At 38.9% G+C, this 16,755-nt stretch overlaps 1 protein-coding gene across 1 annotated transcript in view; it reads right to left on the minus strand.

Annotated features, from left to right (window-relative positions):
* The window catches only part of LOC132857088 (heterogeneous nuclear ribonucleoprotein L-like), a 75,192-nt gene extending 70,991 nt beyond the window's left edge, over nucleotides 1-4,201 (minus strand). Inside the window, exon 1 of the mRNA XM_060887066.1 lies at nucleotides 3,851-4,201. Within this exon, the coding sequence (XP_060743049.1) occupies nucleotides 3,851-4,072 (222 nt within the window). The 5' untranslated portion in view covers nucleotides 4,073-4,201. The remainder of the gene's footprint in view (nucleotides 1-3,850) is intronic.
* Nucleotides 4,202-16,755: the final 12,554 nt, after the last annotated feature.

Consider the following 16,755-nt stretch of genomic DNA (forward strand, 5'->3'; position numbering starts at 1 on the left):
TTTTTAGCATTGTGCTAAGAAACTAATACCATATGAATAGAGCTTAATGACAAAAACTTTATTTCCAAGGTTGCTGTACTGTTCCAAGTAACAGGGAGATTCGTGAAAGGAGGCGGCCTACTCTTTAAAGTACAAACACGATTCAGGAAAACGATTAGATTTCAACATTGTCTGAGCGATGACTGAAGAAACTTGTTTTAGGTTTACAAAATAGATGCAATGCTGTGTTAAATCAAACGCAGTGATAACGGGCTGTACGTCGGCAAGTCATTGTGAAGACGCATTGGCTGATAACGTTGTGTTTATGCCACGTTTCAGATATGACTGTATGATTGTGTACCTGCCGCGCACGATAATGCACAATAATGTGTCACTTAATATCAAGGACATATCTTTTTTTACATTTAACATTTAAATCTTCTTATAATGCATTCACGAGACATTATTAATGAAGATGCATTACACATTATAGCTACCTTTATTATTCATTATTCATTATTAAGAAGTGTTCGTAAAACATTATATCACTAATACCGTATAAACCCAGGTACACTATTTTATTCTTTAAAAAAATGATTAATAAACTAATATTACGAGACTTTTATACTGACACTGAACTTCTTTGGAATTGGAAGTGTTTTAAAAAATGAATAAAAAATATATATATAAAATATAATTGTGATGCCTAACCTAATGCATACACATGGTATAATTACTATATCCATAGGTTAATAATAATAATAATAATAATAATAATAATAATAATAATCATCATCATCATCATTTTAAATCTACGACTAATAAAATTGCAATATAAATCAAACGTATGATAACTAAGAAGTCAATAAACTGCACAAATTTAGACACAAATATTATCGTAATTATAAAAGCAATTACTGTAAAACATAAAACGCCTACAAAATCATAAATTATGTACAAAAAAACTTATCAATAATCAACACACTAAATCTTGTTGTCTACACCACAATCGACATTTACCGAAAGTCACTAAGCTAAATATTTATCCAACGCTAAATAAATGAAGTTCGAGGAAATCATCTCATTATAACCAAACCAATACAAGATGTGTTTAAAATGATCCGGACTGTATGACTGTTCTGAGATTAGGACCTTAAATAATTACGGTGATGCTGTGTTTACGCGGTTATAACGACAAGTGCAATTATCGTTACTGTAAATATTTCAAGAGATTCCAGGTGGACATGTGATGAATGTTAATGTGCTTTTTTAGGGTGGTATCAGGACACACTAGTGACTGTCGCACCGTTTCGTTTTCTTTCGCACCGTAAGTGATCGGTGCTCGGTCAGGGGAGGGAAAACGCTCGCTCAGTCGTTCATTAGTCATCCGTGCCATCCTACAGCCATCAAACAAAGAGAGACCCAAATGCCTTAAGAGCCTCGAGAGACACGGCCACGAGAGAGAGAGAGAGAGAGAGAGAGAGAGAGAGAGAGAGAGAGAGAGAAAGGGAGAGAGAGACACACACACAGAGAGAGAGAGAGAGAGAGAGAGAGAGGGAGACAGAGAGGGAGAGAGAGAGAGAGAGGGAGAGGGAGAGGGAGACACACACAGAGAGAGAGAGAGAGAGAGAGAGAGAGAGAGAGGGAGAGAGAGAGAGAGGGATGGGGAGAGAGAGACACACACACACACAGAGAGAGAGAGAGAGGGAGAGAGAGAGTGAGAGAGAGAGAACGAGGAGGAGGAGGAGGACGATGCAGCACCTTGCTCACTGCACTCCCACTCCCATTTGCACTCATACAAAAAGTGCGCACATCAAAGACGCAAACCGAATCTACAACCAATTGCTATCTCCGATACATGATTCACTGCTCCAAAAATGTTTTTTCATTGAAATGCGGATAACACCCGGTCCGCCTGCACCTCCTGCCCTGCTTTCGGTTTGATCTAAAAAATCTGTGAGAGAGAGAAGAAGAAAAGTGACATTTCTCTCATGTCTGACCCGAAATGATGCTTTTCATTCCTCGGGAAGCCACAGGGAGCACGAAACGAGAGACGCTGCTTTGTTGTGACTCTGGGTTTTCTTTCTGTATGTCAATAAATGAGACATAAACAAGGATAAAGAGCTATTCTACAGATGGCTGACAGAGAAAGGGGTGGGGTGGGGGGGGTTGAAGCAGGAACGTTAGACAGACAGCCAAAACCATATCTGGGCCTTGAGCACGGCCATTAAGGCTCAATCGCAAGATCTGTGTGTGGATTACATTCTGTATAACTTCGGCATGAATAAATGTAAATGCGAGTGACTCTGTGGTTTTAGCAGTAGTATATAAGTTTGCACAATTCTGAGCCATTAGTTGATAGTAGTGTGTGTGTGTATGTGTGTGTGTTGTTTGTAAAGCAAGTCATATAAAATAAGAGTGCAATAAACATCTTATTAACACAGCTCATGAGAAGCTACCGTGTACTGAAGCTTGTACAATCTTAAACACAGACGCATACTATGCCACATTACCTTCACTGTAAAAAGCCACCATGGCCTTATGCAGCTGTTAAATATTGATATAATCCTCAGTCAGTGTAACAAAGATAAATCTAAGCCTGCAAATGTATGTACTTCTATTTAACGCCTTTGAAGCGATCCTGCCATTACGCACTTTTTGTCTGAATTCTATACTCGATTTTAATCTGATGATCTATACATGTGAACAAAATCGGATCCATATCCTGTGTCAAAAAAGAGAACTGTCACAAAATGTATGTGGCTTGTAATGGAGTACAGAAGTAGTGCTGATTATATTTACTAGTTTTTCCTGGTTACACAATTGCACTTTTTGACCACAGTGTGCAGATATAATCAGATATATTTCCCTTTTTGTGTCTCATATCCTCATGTCGTCTTTCCTCGCCGCCGTTGCCTCTGGCTTGTTCATATGTACATTGTTCTGAATTTCTACTGTTAAAACCCCAACACGAATAAAATCGAATTGAATTGACTTAGACGGGTGAAGCGAGCTGCTTGATACTTGGAGAAATGGTTGAATTATTTAAAGCAAGGTCTGTAACAGTTTGAAACAGTTGCTCAAACGATGCTCACGTGCGTGCATAAACAAGCAAAAATAAACAGCCTTAATTAATCTTAGGTTCAAGGAGGTTAGATATTAAAAATGCTGTAACCGTTCAAAATGAAAACAGAAAATGAAACAGATAAAAATAATAAAGGGGAAAAACGTGATGACGTGTAATATCGTGAACTTACACAACTCCTTTGAGATCCTAAACAGCCTCAGAGTTAAAGTGTAGCCAGAGGTCACGTGACACACTCATCACTTTTAGAGATGCACTGGGATGAGTATGGGGGTTGATCTGGATGCACTCACACTGACACGCGCCACGACTTGCCTTCATGCATCTGGTGCGTCTCATCACATCACATCACATCAAAAAAAAAAAAAAAAGCAGAACAACATTTTGCAACCAACATGTTTGGAACACGTGATTTTTGCACGTGCGTCTCTCTAAAGGTTCTGTAAATTGTGACCCATCATGAAAGAATGAATGTTTCTTGATGCTTCACAGTTCTGCTTCTTCTTTTTGCGCAATTTAAGCTTGACCTTTTTTATTGGTTTATTGCATGATCGTGATGCTTATTACAGCATGTAATATCCGCTCATAAATACGGATAGTGGTAATGTTTATTATAACGTGTTGAGGTTTATTATAGGGGATTAGGATGGATGGCGCGCGCTATTAATTCCGGCACCGTTAATTATTATCGCTTTTGATTATGACTGATCACCTGCAGCTTACACACACACACACACACACACACACCCTGTCTTTCTCATTACGACTCTTCTTCCTTTGTCTCACCTTTCGGACGGATTTGGTTCCATAGGACGCGCTGCTCCACCGGGCCCGGTCCTGCGCTCCGGAGCGCCGCGTGTCCTCCTCTTCGTCTCCTAGCAGCCCGGCGGATGCTGAGTCTGAGTCCTCGCCTTCTTCCAGCTCCTCTCCTTCCTCCACCTCCGAGGTCTTGAGGCGCTTCGGCGCGCGTTCGTACTCCTCCTCCGCGTATTCCTCCATCAGCGACATGTTTAACGGGCACTAAAGAAACTAAAACAAGGAAATAACACCGCGGCAAGAGGGATGTGCGTAGAGCCGAGGAAAGAGAGAGAGAGAGAGAGAGAGAGAGAGAGAGAGGGAGGGAGAGAGAGAGAGAGAGAGAGAGTAGAGGCAGTGCTTTGGGTCTCGCGACGGCGCACGTTTGCGAAGCAGAAAAGCCTCCTGTTCGGGGTTGCCAGATTGGATGCGCCGTGTCGCACTTTAGTCCGGTTCTCTGGAACATTGTCGTGCGCATGCGCACTTCTGCATGCCCGTTAGTGCGTAAATGTCAGTGCTATAATGCTGGATGTCAGTTTTATAATGCAGTGTTATAATGTTATTATTGTTATTGTTGTTGTTGTTGTTGTTGTTGTTGTTGTTAGTAGTAGTATTATTAGTGTTATCAGAATCAGAATCTGGTTTATTGCCCGCGTGTTGACACACACAAGGAATTTGGTTCTAGCTGTTTGTGACTCTCAAAAGTACAGACATAAATAACATTATACTATACAAGACAAGATAATACAGACTGTACAAGACAATACAGACATAAATAACACTATACTATACAAGACAATACAGACATAAATAACACTATACTACACAAGACCTTACAGACATAAATAACACTATACTATACAAGACAATACAGACATAAATAACACTATACTACACAAGACAATACAGACATAAATAACACTATACTATACAAGACAATACAGACATAAATAACACTATACTATACAAGACAATACAGACATAAATAACACTAGATTATACAAGACAATACAGACATAAATAACACTATACTATACAAGACAATACAGACATAAATAACACTATACTATACAAGACAATACAGACATAAATAACACTATACTATACAAGACAATACAGACATAAATAACACTAGATTATACAAGACAATACAGACATAAATAACACTATACTATACAAGACAATACAGACATAAATAACACTATACTATACAAGACAATACAGACATAAATAACACTATACTACACAAGACAATACAGACATAAATAACACTATACTACACAAGACAATACAGACATAAATAACACTATACTATACAAGACAATACAGACATAAATAACACTATACTGTACAAGACAATACAGACATAAATAACACTATACAAGACAATACAGATTTGATACAATATAGACATTATGAGTATTAAATATTTTAAGTATTAAGTATTATTGTTGTTGTTATTATTAAATATAATAATAATAATAATACAAGTAAAAGAGTAAAACTTATTCCATGTACAAGTTAAGAAAAACATGTGAAAGCAAACAGACAAGACAGAATAAACAGCATATTACAAGTAAAAACAAGATTTTGTATTCAAACGCCAGGAAAATATGCTCTATTTATTTCCAATCATTAAATGAACTAAATTCTGTACTAATTAAAATATATAAACAGCCTTAGAAACAGGAATGCACTAGTATAGGAATGTCCTAATTTGTGATTGAAAAAAAAAACATTCATTATCAAAATCTGGCAACACCGAGCAAGCAAAACAAGCACACATTGACGCGCGAGAGCGCCCTCGAGCTTTGTTCTCACGAGCTAGCACATGAGCTAGAGTTTTCATTGGACGAATCACGGAGCTGCCACCTGGGCTGCGCTTCTGATTGGATGGAGAATGCCATTGGGCAACAGATAGGAAGGAGCAGCAGGCATGTAATATTTCACACTGGAGAGAACATGTGAAAGGAACAGAGCATGAATTTGATTTACAGTTTTATTAAAAAAACAAAAAACTAACTGAAGCTTTTGGAATAAATTTAATTACAGAATTACAGAAACAGATTGTGCAAAGATTTAATATGGAAAATGTCCTTGCAGAAGGTTCACATGAGCATATTTAAAACACTTCACACAGGATTTAAATGTAATGAATGTGTTTTTTTTTATTTCTTTTCTAATTCACAGGGGCTGTTAGGAGGACCCAGTGTAGTCTGTAATGATTTTAGTACAATACACTGTAGTTTTGTGTAGTTTTGTTATGTCCTCTACAACCTCTGAAGCATGATGCCAGCTATTTACTGAATTTAGTGCTGCACTTAATGGCCACTAAATATAGCAAATATTAGTACAACAAAATGTAACTCTAGAGACTGTAGAGACGAAAGAGAAAAAAGGAAGGAAGGAAGGAAGGAAGTAAAGGAGAGATGGACGGATGGAGGGAAGGAAGGAAGAAAGGAAGGAAGGAAGTAAAGGAGAGATGGACGGATGGAGTGAAGGAAGGAAGGAAGGAAGTAAAGGAGAGATGGACGGATGGAGGGAAGGAAGGAAGGAAGGAAGAAAAGAAGGAAGGAAGGAAGGAAGGAAGGAAAGGAGAGATGAACGGATGGAGGGAAGGAAGGAAGGAAGGGTGGGAGGGAGGGAGAGAGGAAAGAAAGAAAGAAAGAAAGAAAGAAAGAAAGAAAGAAAGAAAGAAAGAAAGAAAGAAAGAAAGAAAGAAAGGGAGAGATGAATGGATGGAGGGAGGGAAGGAAGGATGGGAGGGAGAGAGGGAAGAAAGGAAAGAAGGAAGGAAGGAAGGAAGGAAGGAAGAAAGAAAGTAAGGAAGGAAAGGAGAGATGGACAGATGGAGGGAAGGAAGGAAGAAAGAAAGAAAGAAAGAAAGAAAAAAGGGCCTACTAATAATGATTATTATTTAAACTATTATGTTAACCAGAAATCTCTCAAAACACTTAGATATGAATACAAATATATTTAGAAATTGTATATGATTAATAGCAATAATGTTTTTTATTAAAATGTTTAATCTGAATGATCTTGTCAGGTAACCTGTATGACTTGCTATATTCTGTCAGCTTGCTATAATAGTGCATAACATACAGTAGTTACAATACACAACATTACTTTTTACAAATTATTGTTTTATAGTTTTGCCTTCTGTATATAATCTCAAATAAAAGACAGCCTGGTCAGCTGCTGGAAACATAATGAATTCAACCACGAATTACAGCTAAATTATTAATGATAAGCCACCAAAACCTTCACCAGGCTTCACAATGTTGGGGCCCCAGGCATCTGTCAGCCTTTCCTGACCTAAAACTACAAATCTGAACCATGGGTTTTACAACGGAGCTTCAGGGTAACTCATTTTATTGCATATTTGACTTTAACACTTCCATAGTTTTATTAAGGTCTGGTATTTGAGTGTCAAAGTTTCTCCTTTAGGTCGACTCACAGAGTTTTTCCTCGACCCTGTCCTTTCTGGTTTGGTCATTAGGGGTTGAATTTATATCTGCATATCTGCTTTTAGCTGCTTTGGGACAATGTCAGTGTCTGTTGATTAAAACATGAATTGAGCTGAAATGAAAACAGAATTTAACTGAATATTGTTAGTATGGTTTAATATTACACATTAATTAAATCTAATCATATGTACGTCGACGTTGTAAGTAACCTTATAAGACATAGAAGTCACTGTAGACTTTTATATCAAAGTGCGGTTTAATTCTCTATTCTGATTGGTCAGTCATTTTTTGACAGTATAACAGATAAGATATATACATATATATATATATATATATATATATATATATATATATATATATATATATATATATATATATAATTTTTTTAAATAAATGATTATATTAAATTCTAAGATTTATATGAATTAATTACATATATATGGAGTTCCTACTATATGAACAGATTTTTTTTTTTGATATGTAATTCTTTAAAAATCCTTTAGAAATATCAGAAATAAAGATCAAGGTCATGTTCAAGTGTTGTCAATAGACTCTTTAGAGTATACAGGACTACATATAGTGAAAATACATGAGGGTTTGAGACAAGTGGAACAATAAATACTGTAAGAAACATGTGCAAGGAAGATGCTGGTGGTTTATTGGTTAAAGCTTTGGATTAACGATTAAAAAAATGTCAGCTCAGATCTCAGGACTAGCAAGAAGTCACTGTAAGCTCTAGATTATTTTTCGCTCTAATTATCATTAATTGCTTTGATGAAAGCATCTGGGGAAAGAATAAATGTACTGTAGCTGTATTTTTTTTTAGAGAAAGGGAAGACTTATAACAGAGGGATTTGTGTTCTGAAAGTGTATTACTATTATTTTGTCAGAGACTGTGAGAGAAAGAGTGTATAGTTGTTAGAATAATATTTTGTCGATGTTACACGTAAACTAGAAATGGATTGAGAAAAATAATTTTTGTGATTGTTTAATAAATAGGAGTCGGAATTATTTGCAAAATCTTTGTGGTACAGTATAAGGGATAAGAATATAACACTTCAGGACTTATAGGAGAGTGGTTTAGAGCGGTTCCTAATGCCGCTGATTATTTTCCTGACATTAGATTTCTTGTATCCTGCACAGGGTCACAGGGAAATTGGACGGTATTCCAGAGGACTTGGGGTACAAAGCAGGGGACACTCTGGACACACATTCAGACGCTACAGACAATTCAGAGACACCAATCAGCCTACCATGTGTGACTCTGGACTGCGGGAGGAAACCAGAGGCCACGGAGGAAAAAAATAAAGTACAGGGAGAACTTATAATCTCCATACACATACAGAGAGCCAGAATTGAACCTTCAACCATGGAGGTGCAGGACAAACAGTTTTATTACATTTTATAATTGATTTTTATGTGGTTATTACATTGATTTTAAGTAAGACCGAAACAATATTGACATTTTGATAAATAATATGCTCCATAAACTGCAAAAAGTTGTTATATATAGCAATGTTGTCATATATTTACAAAATTAACTGCCTTTCACTAACTTGTACGTACTTATTCACATTTACAGATTTTTGAAGACTTGCTGGGATACAATCCAAGCAGAGCTGTAGAGGTTATGGGCCGAGCTCGAGGGTCCACCAGTGGTGACACGGAGCCGTTCTGTGATTTGAATTCCTACATTTCCAATCCCAAAACATTAACCATTGAGCTACAGCTCTAAAAATGCAATTGCTAACGTTCCCTTCAGGACCCAACTGCCATCTCTGTCTCATGTTGAAGCATTCAGGACACATCCATTTCCACTCTTCGGAGCCCAGTTTGAATTCCCACAGATTCCTGCAGGCTGTACAAATGTTAGCGTAGTGCCAAAAAACGAAGATGAGAATGTCAGAGCGTTAGACTGACAGCCCATGCTACGTCACCTCCGGCAGAAAGGTCCTAAACTTCTACACATCTCCTTTCTCCTTCTCCACTCTGAATAAATAAGAAAAGGTAAAAAGCCTCGTTGTTGCGCTCCGTGTATCCATGAGACGTTTGGGGTTATTGTGTCCAATTTGTCTGTGTTATGCTACCTTTACTGGCAGACAGAGACACCAGCAAATTTGCATTAAACAGGTCTGGCCGATCGCCAGGAGTAGAGAGATCCACAGAAACAGCAGAGACGTGCACTTTAGCAAGGTCATCTCAAGGTCGAGGTTACAGAGGAGTGCACCAGACATGCATTTATTCCCAGAAACACAATGGCTGTCCTGCAAGACTTCTGGCATATTGTATTCAATATTCCTTCGAAATAGCTTGCCAAAATGGCTCAGAGCACATCTTAAGGGAAATCAACCCTGAAACACCGGTGTACTTTTCACCGCCAGCTTCACTCGAAGCCATCCCAGGTTTTGTTTAAGCGCCGACTGCTTGGGTGCCACAGCTGCACAGATTTGCTACAGTTTAATGAAAAGGCATTTGCTCATTTAGCTCCTGTGCACATCAGGAATGCCAAGCTCTAGGTTGGAACACAATGTGGTAGGTATGTGTGAATATATGAGCTGCTCCTGATGGAAAAGATCTGGAAAGCATTGACAGACCACAGGGAGTTTTGTTTGTTTTGCTAGTTTGTGCGTCATTTTCGTATAGTTACACTGAAGATCACTGAAATGTCTAATTGGATTCTGGAGTGTTGGTGTGAAATGATGTGATTTCTGAAGGACTGTAAAGGTAATGTTGGCTTTGTTTCAAGTTTAACCCTCAACCAAGAAACAGAACACTTTCCAAACTGAAACTCAGTGATATAAATAACTCTTGAAGAAACCCTTGGGCTTCCACAAATAGCCACATAGATAGTACTTCACTTTCGGTCATGCTTCAGTAGATTATCTCACTTGGATGCTGTAGATTTGTACCTACTACTTTGCATAACATGTTTTAAAAGAAATAAGAATAACATAGTGAAAAGACTTTTAGAACTTCCTTTATTATTTAAATGAAATCCTTCCCTCAGTTTGTCCCATTGGGGAACATTATAAACACTAACGCAATGACCCGCGGCGACAAGATGACAAGAGTTTGTTTATTTTCAATGAGAGCTGGAGATTTCCGGCTACATGAGCGGACTAGATGTGGACGTGTCCAGCGACAGGACAAAGTTAAGAAAAGTTTATTCTGTCTTCATTCATGGGAATTAAGACAGCAGAGCGCTCATGATCTGTGGCAAAGAACACACACTGCTTCTCCTTCATCTGAAGAATTTTATACACAAATCGCCAAGTGGAATGCTAGTTGTGTCAAACAACAATAAAGGATAGTACAATAATCCCAGCAGTAGGAAAACATAGTAAACGACTTCGTAGTACATCGACTGTTTGGGTCTGAACGCAGAGTCAGCCATGACAAAATGCCCCTGGAGCAGTAAGGGTTAAGGGCCTTGCTCAAGGGCTCAACAGTGGCAGCTTGGCAGTGCTGGTGCTTGAACCCCAATCCTGCAATCAACAACCTAGAGATTTAAGTGCTGGAGCCACTACTGTCCACAAGTAGACTCGTATCGTATGTGTTATCATATCGTAGCAAACTCAGTGGGATGGTTAAATATCACGACGGTCCTCAAGAATCGATATCGTATCATATCGTATCGTTGCAGTTTCAGTGGTACAAATACTGAATTGTTGCACTTTGAATCAAATTCATATATAGTAGCATATTTAAGAGTAATGTTAGATTTTAAATAATTGTTATGTATTGGAATGGCATTGTATCACATCATATCGGGTACAGTTTTGTTTATCATCAAATTGTCGTCTTAGGAACCAAAACCGTATCCCGTTTGTATCTTGCAGCAAAATCAATGATGGTGTTCCTAATGAATCAAAATCGCATCAAATTGTATCATATCATCGCAGATTCAGTGGTTATTATGAAGATTAAATATAAAATCTTTGCTTTTAGAGAAAAAATATATTGAATCATGTGGAAGCTTGAGGTTTACATCTCTAATTCATATCTTTGTATTCCAAGGTCTTGTAAAGTTATATAATATAAACTTTCTACACACTTCCTCAATGGTTCTTTGGAAAACATTTAAGGTTTTAATTGGACTCTTTTCTGAACAGTTTGAACTTTAGCTTCGTTTTGTTTCACACAGACCCATTAAGGATTTCACTAGGCAGGCAAACCGGAAAACATAGAGGGACGTTATAAGAACTTTTTTCCCTCAGAGAAAATGGGGCCTCCTTTACCTTCTCTTTGGAAGTGAATTTTTTGTTCAATCCCCATGAGGTACCTTCACACCACAGGAACTGTAATTAGTCAGTCCCACTTTTCTATCCTCCAAAGCATTTGGTTTGAAATCAGGATTTTTTTTATTCTCACAGATGGCAACCAACCCAGCCATGCATTTAGAATGGAATAGAAAAGAGGCCTTTATTTGTCTCATAAACATTACAGCACAGTGAAAGTCTCTCATCGCATATCCAAACTTTGGAGGTTGGGGTCAGAGCGCAGGGTCAGCCATGATACAGCACCACTAGAGTAAAGAGGGTTAAGGGCCTTGCTCAAGGGCCCAATAGATGCAGCTTGAACCCCAACCCAGAGTCTTAACTGCTTGAGCCACCAGTGTTCCATGTAGGAGTGAGTCATATGCTTTATACTGCAGTATAGATGTTAATGAAACATATGATACAAAAATACAGTTCGGAATTAGATTATTTGTTAAAAGTTATTTGTTTTAGTTCGAAAAACGCTGACAGATGATACACAGCAAAATGAATCACAATGTTAATATAAGGAAACACATCGCTGAGAAGCCAGAGGAAGTGATCAGTTTACAGTATTTCACTTCTCTAGCGATATACTCAATATCTAAAAATAAAAAAGGAGTCTAGACATCATCATACATTATGCATCGAACAGTGGGCAAAGCAATTACTGGGCCGTGGGAGCCTGATATTGTGCATCAGATATGTTGAGAGATGTGCTGGTTTGTGTACTAGATTCTGTGGAGATTAGATGAATTTGAATTCAGATCATTACAGAAAACAGTGTTGGACCTTTACACTAAGGGACTTAAGTCTCAACTGCTCAGCTGTGTGAGTTTTATGTTTTAATGGCAATTGAATTTCTAAGAAATTAAAGTATTTATCTAATACAAAATATGCAGCATTTTTTTACGATGCACAGGATATTTTTTACCCCTTAACACCAACTTTATTACTTATTTATTTTGCCTCGCAGTGAGACGTCAGGGCATTTCACAGCATGATAAGGCGTTAGTGTTTCAAATGTTACACATGACCGATAAAAACCCTGAGGTCCTGAGTGTCAGTCAGTCTCTAAAAGCGGCTTCAGAAACAATACATTATAAATGGCCATCGCTGACCCAGTTTCTATAGGAACACGTTTGGCCTTGGAGAGTCTTCTCTCCTCTCGCGGCTCTCGCCACAGTCCTGCGCACTGCTCTGAATCCTAAATCCCTAGAAAACAGACATGAAGTGAGGGGGAGGGCGGAGGAGAGATGCAGCCCGACCGAAAGCGTCTTGGTCATTCTGCATCAGTTAGTGCGATTAATCATAACAATGCGAGGTGACTGATTGCTTACTTGGTCGAGCTGTGTCACTTCGTCACTGACTGACTTTCGTTACGTTTATTTGTTGGCCAGATGCATTTGTCAAAGCGAGGCAGAAAATGTTTGAAACAGGATTACAGACCTCACTTGACTTAGCAGCGCCTCATGGGCTGTGGCGGAGTTTGACGTAGAACAAGACGTTCTCCGGTTCTACAGGAGGGAATCTCAGGAGTCTGTGAAGTACAGAATCACAACCCTCCATTATTATAGATCCATTATTACTAATTTCTAATAGTTAGTTAAAAACAACGTCAACCTGGACCTAAATTTCCAAAAACGAAACTTCTACTCTTCTAATAAATAGACAAAATATTTTATTCTACATTTACAGCATTTGGTAGAGACCTTTGACATACATCTCATTTATACTCAAGGGCCCAGCAGTGGCCACACTTGGGAATCCTGGGATTATGAACTTGCAAACTTCTCATGGATCGTTAATCCAAACCACTGAGCTACAGCTAGCTGAGCTACCTGCATCTACCACTTCAGGTTTACACAATGTTTATGAAATAAATCTGCACTGTGTTGGTCTTTGGCAGTTCTTTTACAGTTAAAAAAATCATTGTCTACAAAATATCGGAGAACCTCTGACTTTAGATCACGGCGTGGGGATTTATTTTAGTAAATATTTTAGTAAATACTGTAAGATACATAATCAGAAACTTGCAAAATAGCAAAACTAAAGAGTCTAGAGCAGTGTAAAACGTTATAAAAATGACTTGTTGCACTTGTTAGCATCTTGAATTAAATAAATAAAAATCAAGCTTGTTTTATAGCTTTCCCTTATTCTGGCGATGCAATTTAAAGCATTTAGCAGACACCTGGATCTAGAGCAGCATACATTATTATACAACTGAGGGTTAAGAGCCTTGCTTGAAGGGACCTGCAGTGGCAGCTTGCTAGCTCTGGGATTTGAACTCTCAACCAGCAGCTCAACACCTTAACCACAAAGCTACCACATCCCTATAAGCTACAGGGCAGTCTGTCGGTTCAATCCTGCATCAACATTTCATGAACTACTTGAGTAAGAGCTTGCCCTGAAATGTATTAATCTTATTTCTCTTAGCTGCTTTCAATGTTCCAAGAAATGCCTCAAAATAGTTGGCGCACTTACCATCATTGAACAGGACACCAAATTTGACACTGATTTTACCATCTAGATTTTTGTTGCCATGTCTCTGAATCTCATTCACAAAGAGTGTGACTTCATGATTCACGTTCATTTTCAAGTTGTTACACACGACGAAGCTGGAATTATCTGAAAGCACCAGATCTACAAAATGCCATTTCAAACAAGGAACACTATGATCACATGATGTGGAATGTGTTAGCATAGTGGTTCAGGTGTTAGACTACTGACTTGTCGGCTGTGAGTTCAATTCCCATGTCCACCACCATGCCACTGCTGGGCTCCGGAGCAAGGCCCTCAATTGCTCAGATGGCTAAAAACGTTGCTGTAGATAACGGTGCCCGCCAAATGTCGTAACATCTATTTGTCATGTTATTATAGGAAAATAATCAAGGTCTGAACTGGAGAAAATATTACCTCCCTAAATAGATGTATAGCTGTATTTTATGCCTTCTGTTATTATTATTAATCCTCATTCTCTCCATCTCTCTCCACCTAACCCTATCTTCTGCATCCTCAACACTTGCACCCACTAGCTTCATATCCTCATTAATTACATCCATATACCTCCTCTTTGGCCTTCCTCTTTGCCTCCTGTCTGGCAGCTCCATGTCCAACATTCCCCTACCAATATACTCACTCTCCCTCCTCTGAACATGTCCAAACCATCTTAATCTGGCCTCCCTAACTTTGTCCCCAAACGTCCAACATGAGCTGTCCCTCTGATGTACTCGTTCCTAATCCTGTCCAATTTTAATCCTAATTAATACACATCCGATTTATTTATAATCCACAAAGCACTGACACTGGAGACTCCTTCCTCAAATAAAATCATCCTGTCAGAGGAAACCTTGCCATGTGAAAGATTCCTACCTTATGAACGTTATTTATACGGAGCGTCCATTAGGGCCATACTGTGGCCGAGTTACTATAGAAACTATAACATGAGAACAAGTGCATTAATATAATTCTGTGATTGGATTACAGACAGCACTATTGTCAGAGCTGCTGTTATAAAAAAAAAAAAACATTAATCAAAATGAATCTTCTGACCGGAGGGCACGGTGGCTTAGTGGTTAGCACATTCGCCTCACACCTCCAGGGTTGGGGGTTCGATTCCCGCCTCCACCTTGTGTGTGTGGAGTTTGCATGTTCTCCCCGTGCCTCGGGGGTTTCCTCTGGGTACTCCGGTTTCCTCCCCCGGTCCAAAGACATGCATGGTAGGTTGATTGGCATCTCTGGAAAATTGTCCGTAGTGTGTGATAGCGTGAGTGAATGAGAGTGTGTGTGTGCCCTGCGATGGGTTGGCACTCCGTCCAGGGTGTATCCTGCCTGTTTTCTGCAAAAAGCCAAAACAATTAAGTTTAATGCTACAGTGGAATGTGAGATTAATGTGTGTGTGTGTGTGTGTGTGTGTGTGTGTGTGTGTGTGTGTGTGGTTTAGTTTGGGTTTGAATGGCTACTTGTTAAAGATTTCTCACCATGTGAAGCCATGTGGAAAATTAAATCAGATGCAAAAGTAATTCAACTTCACCCCAAAAAAAAACTATAACCTATAACAGTGATATCTGTTGCTGTCCCTACATAACTCTCTGATCTCTCCTTCAGACACAGCTCACATCCTTGAGGTAAACGTGAACAAGTACTCGTCCTTTTCCTCGCATGATGCCAAAGTGACACGCTCATGTCGGTTTCTTCTCTACAGCATGTGATGTGTAGGTGTAGCGCTCTTTGAAAAACATTAAACATCCATAGAACCTTCTCTTTGTAGTGGAAGAAGATATTTGAGTTCTTTGAAGAACCATTTACGTTGGCTAAGGGGAACCAAATACGGTTCTTTTATTCACTGTGGAAACTCCTTTTTGGTTCTTCCTGGCACCTTTATTTTTTAAGGTCGTATGGGTAGTGAGGAAGCCTTTACGATTAACCACACAGGTTTTTTCTGCCACCGTATTGAAGTACAGTTACGCATGTTAGTTCCTATAACCATTCGATATAACTGGTTTCCGAAACGCAGGAGCTTGTGTTGGGTAGCATTAAGCCTTGCGTCATTAGTGCTGCGCTTTTGATTCGATTTCTTTATGGAGAAAGGCAGTGAGCAGGATAGAGAGATTTATCATCCCCCATTTACAGCTGCGATGTTTGCCTAAGCGGTTTTGACAGGATAAAATAATCGATACATGTCTAAAGAGCTCAGGCTAGCTTTACAATGTTAGCTTTATGTCACCCCTGAGCCCTCATAAAGGCAGCATCCGGTTTGAAATGGCTGCCGGGTTTATAGGCCACAGACACAGCCGATGACTTATAGATTTTAATATTTATGAACTGGCTTTAGTTTCCTCTACATTTCAAAGATGTGTGGCCCGGCGAGAGCTTAGTGGAGATTCTAGGAAAGCACTTGGCTTTGTTTGTGTAAAGAAGTCCAAGCCTTAGCTTGCAGCACTAATGTCTCATAGCAGGAGAATAATGTAAACAGCAGGGCGGAGTTAAGACTCATTAAGGTTTTCTGAAGCTTACACACACTCTGGCTAGGTACAGTACAGCTGAGCTTACTCACACACACACACACACATTACCGAGTTTATCTGATGTCTCTCAATAGCATCCCCTGCCAACATAAGGGCGAGTGGATTGTGTCAGCCTGTGGTGAGACCTATTTAAAACACACTCATAC

This window comes from Tachysurus vachellii, chromosome 1, assembly GCF_030014155.1.
Source record: "Tachysurus vachellii isolate PV-2020 chromosome 1, HZAU_Pvac_v1, whole genome shotgun sequence".
NCBI lineage: Eukaryota > Metazoa > Chordata > Actinopteri > Siluriformes > Bagridae > Tachysurus > Tachysurus vachellii.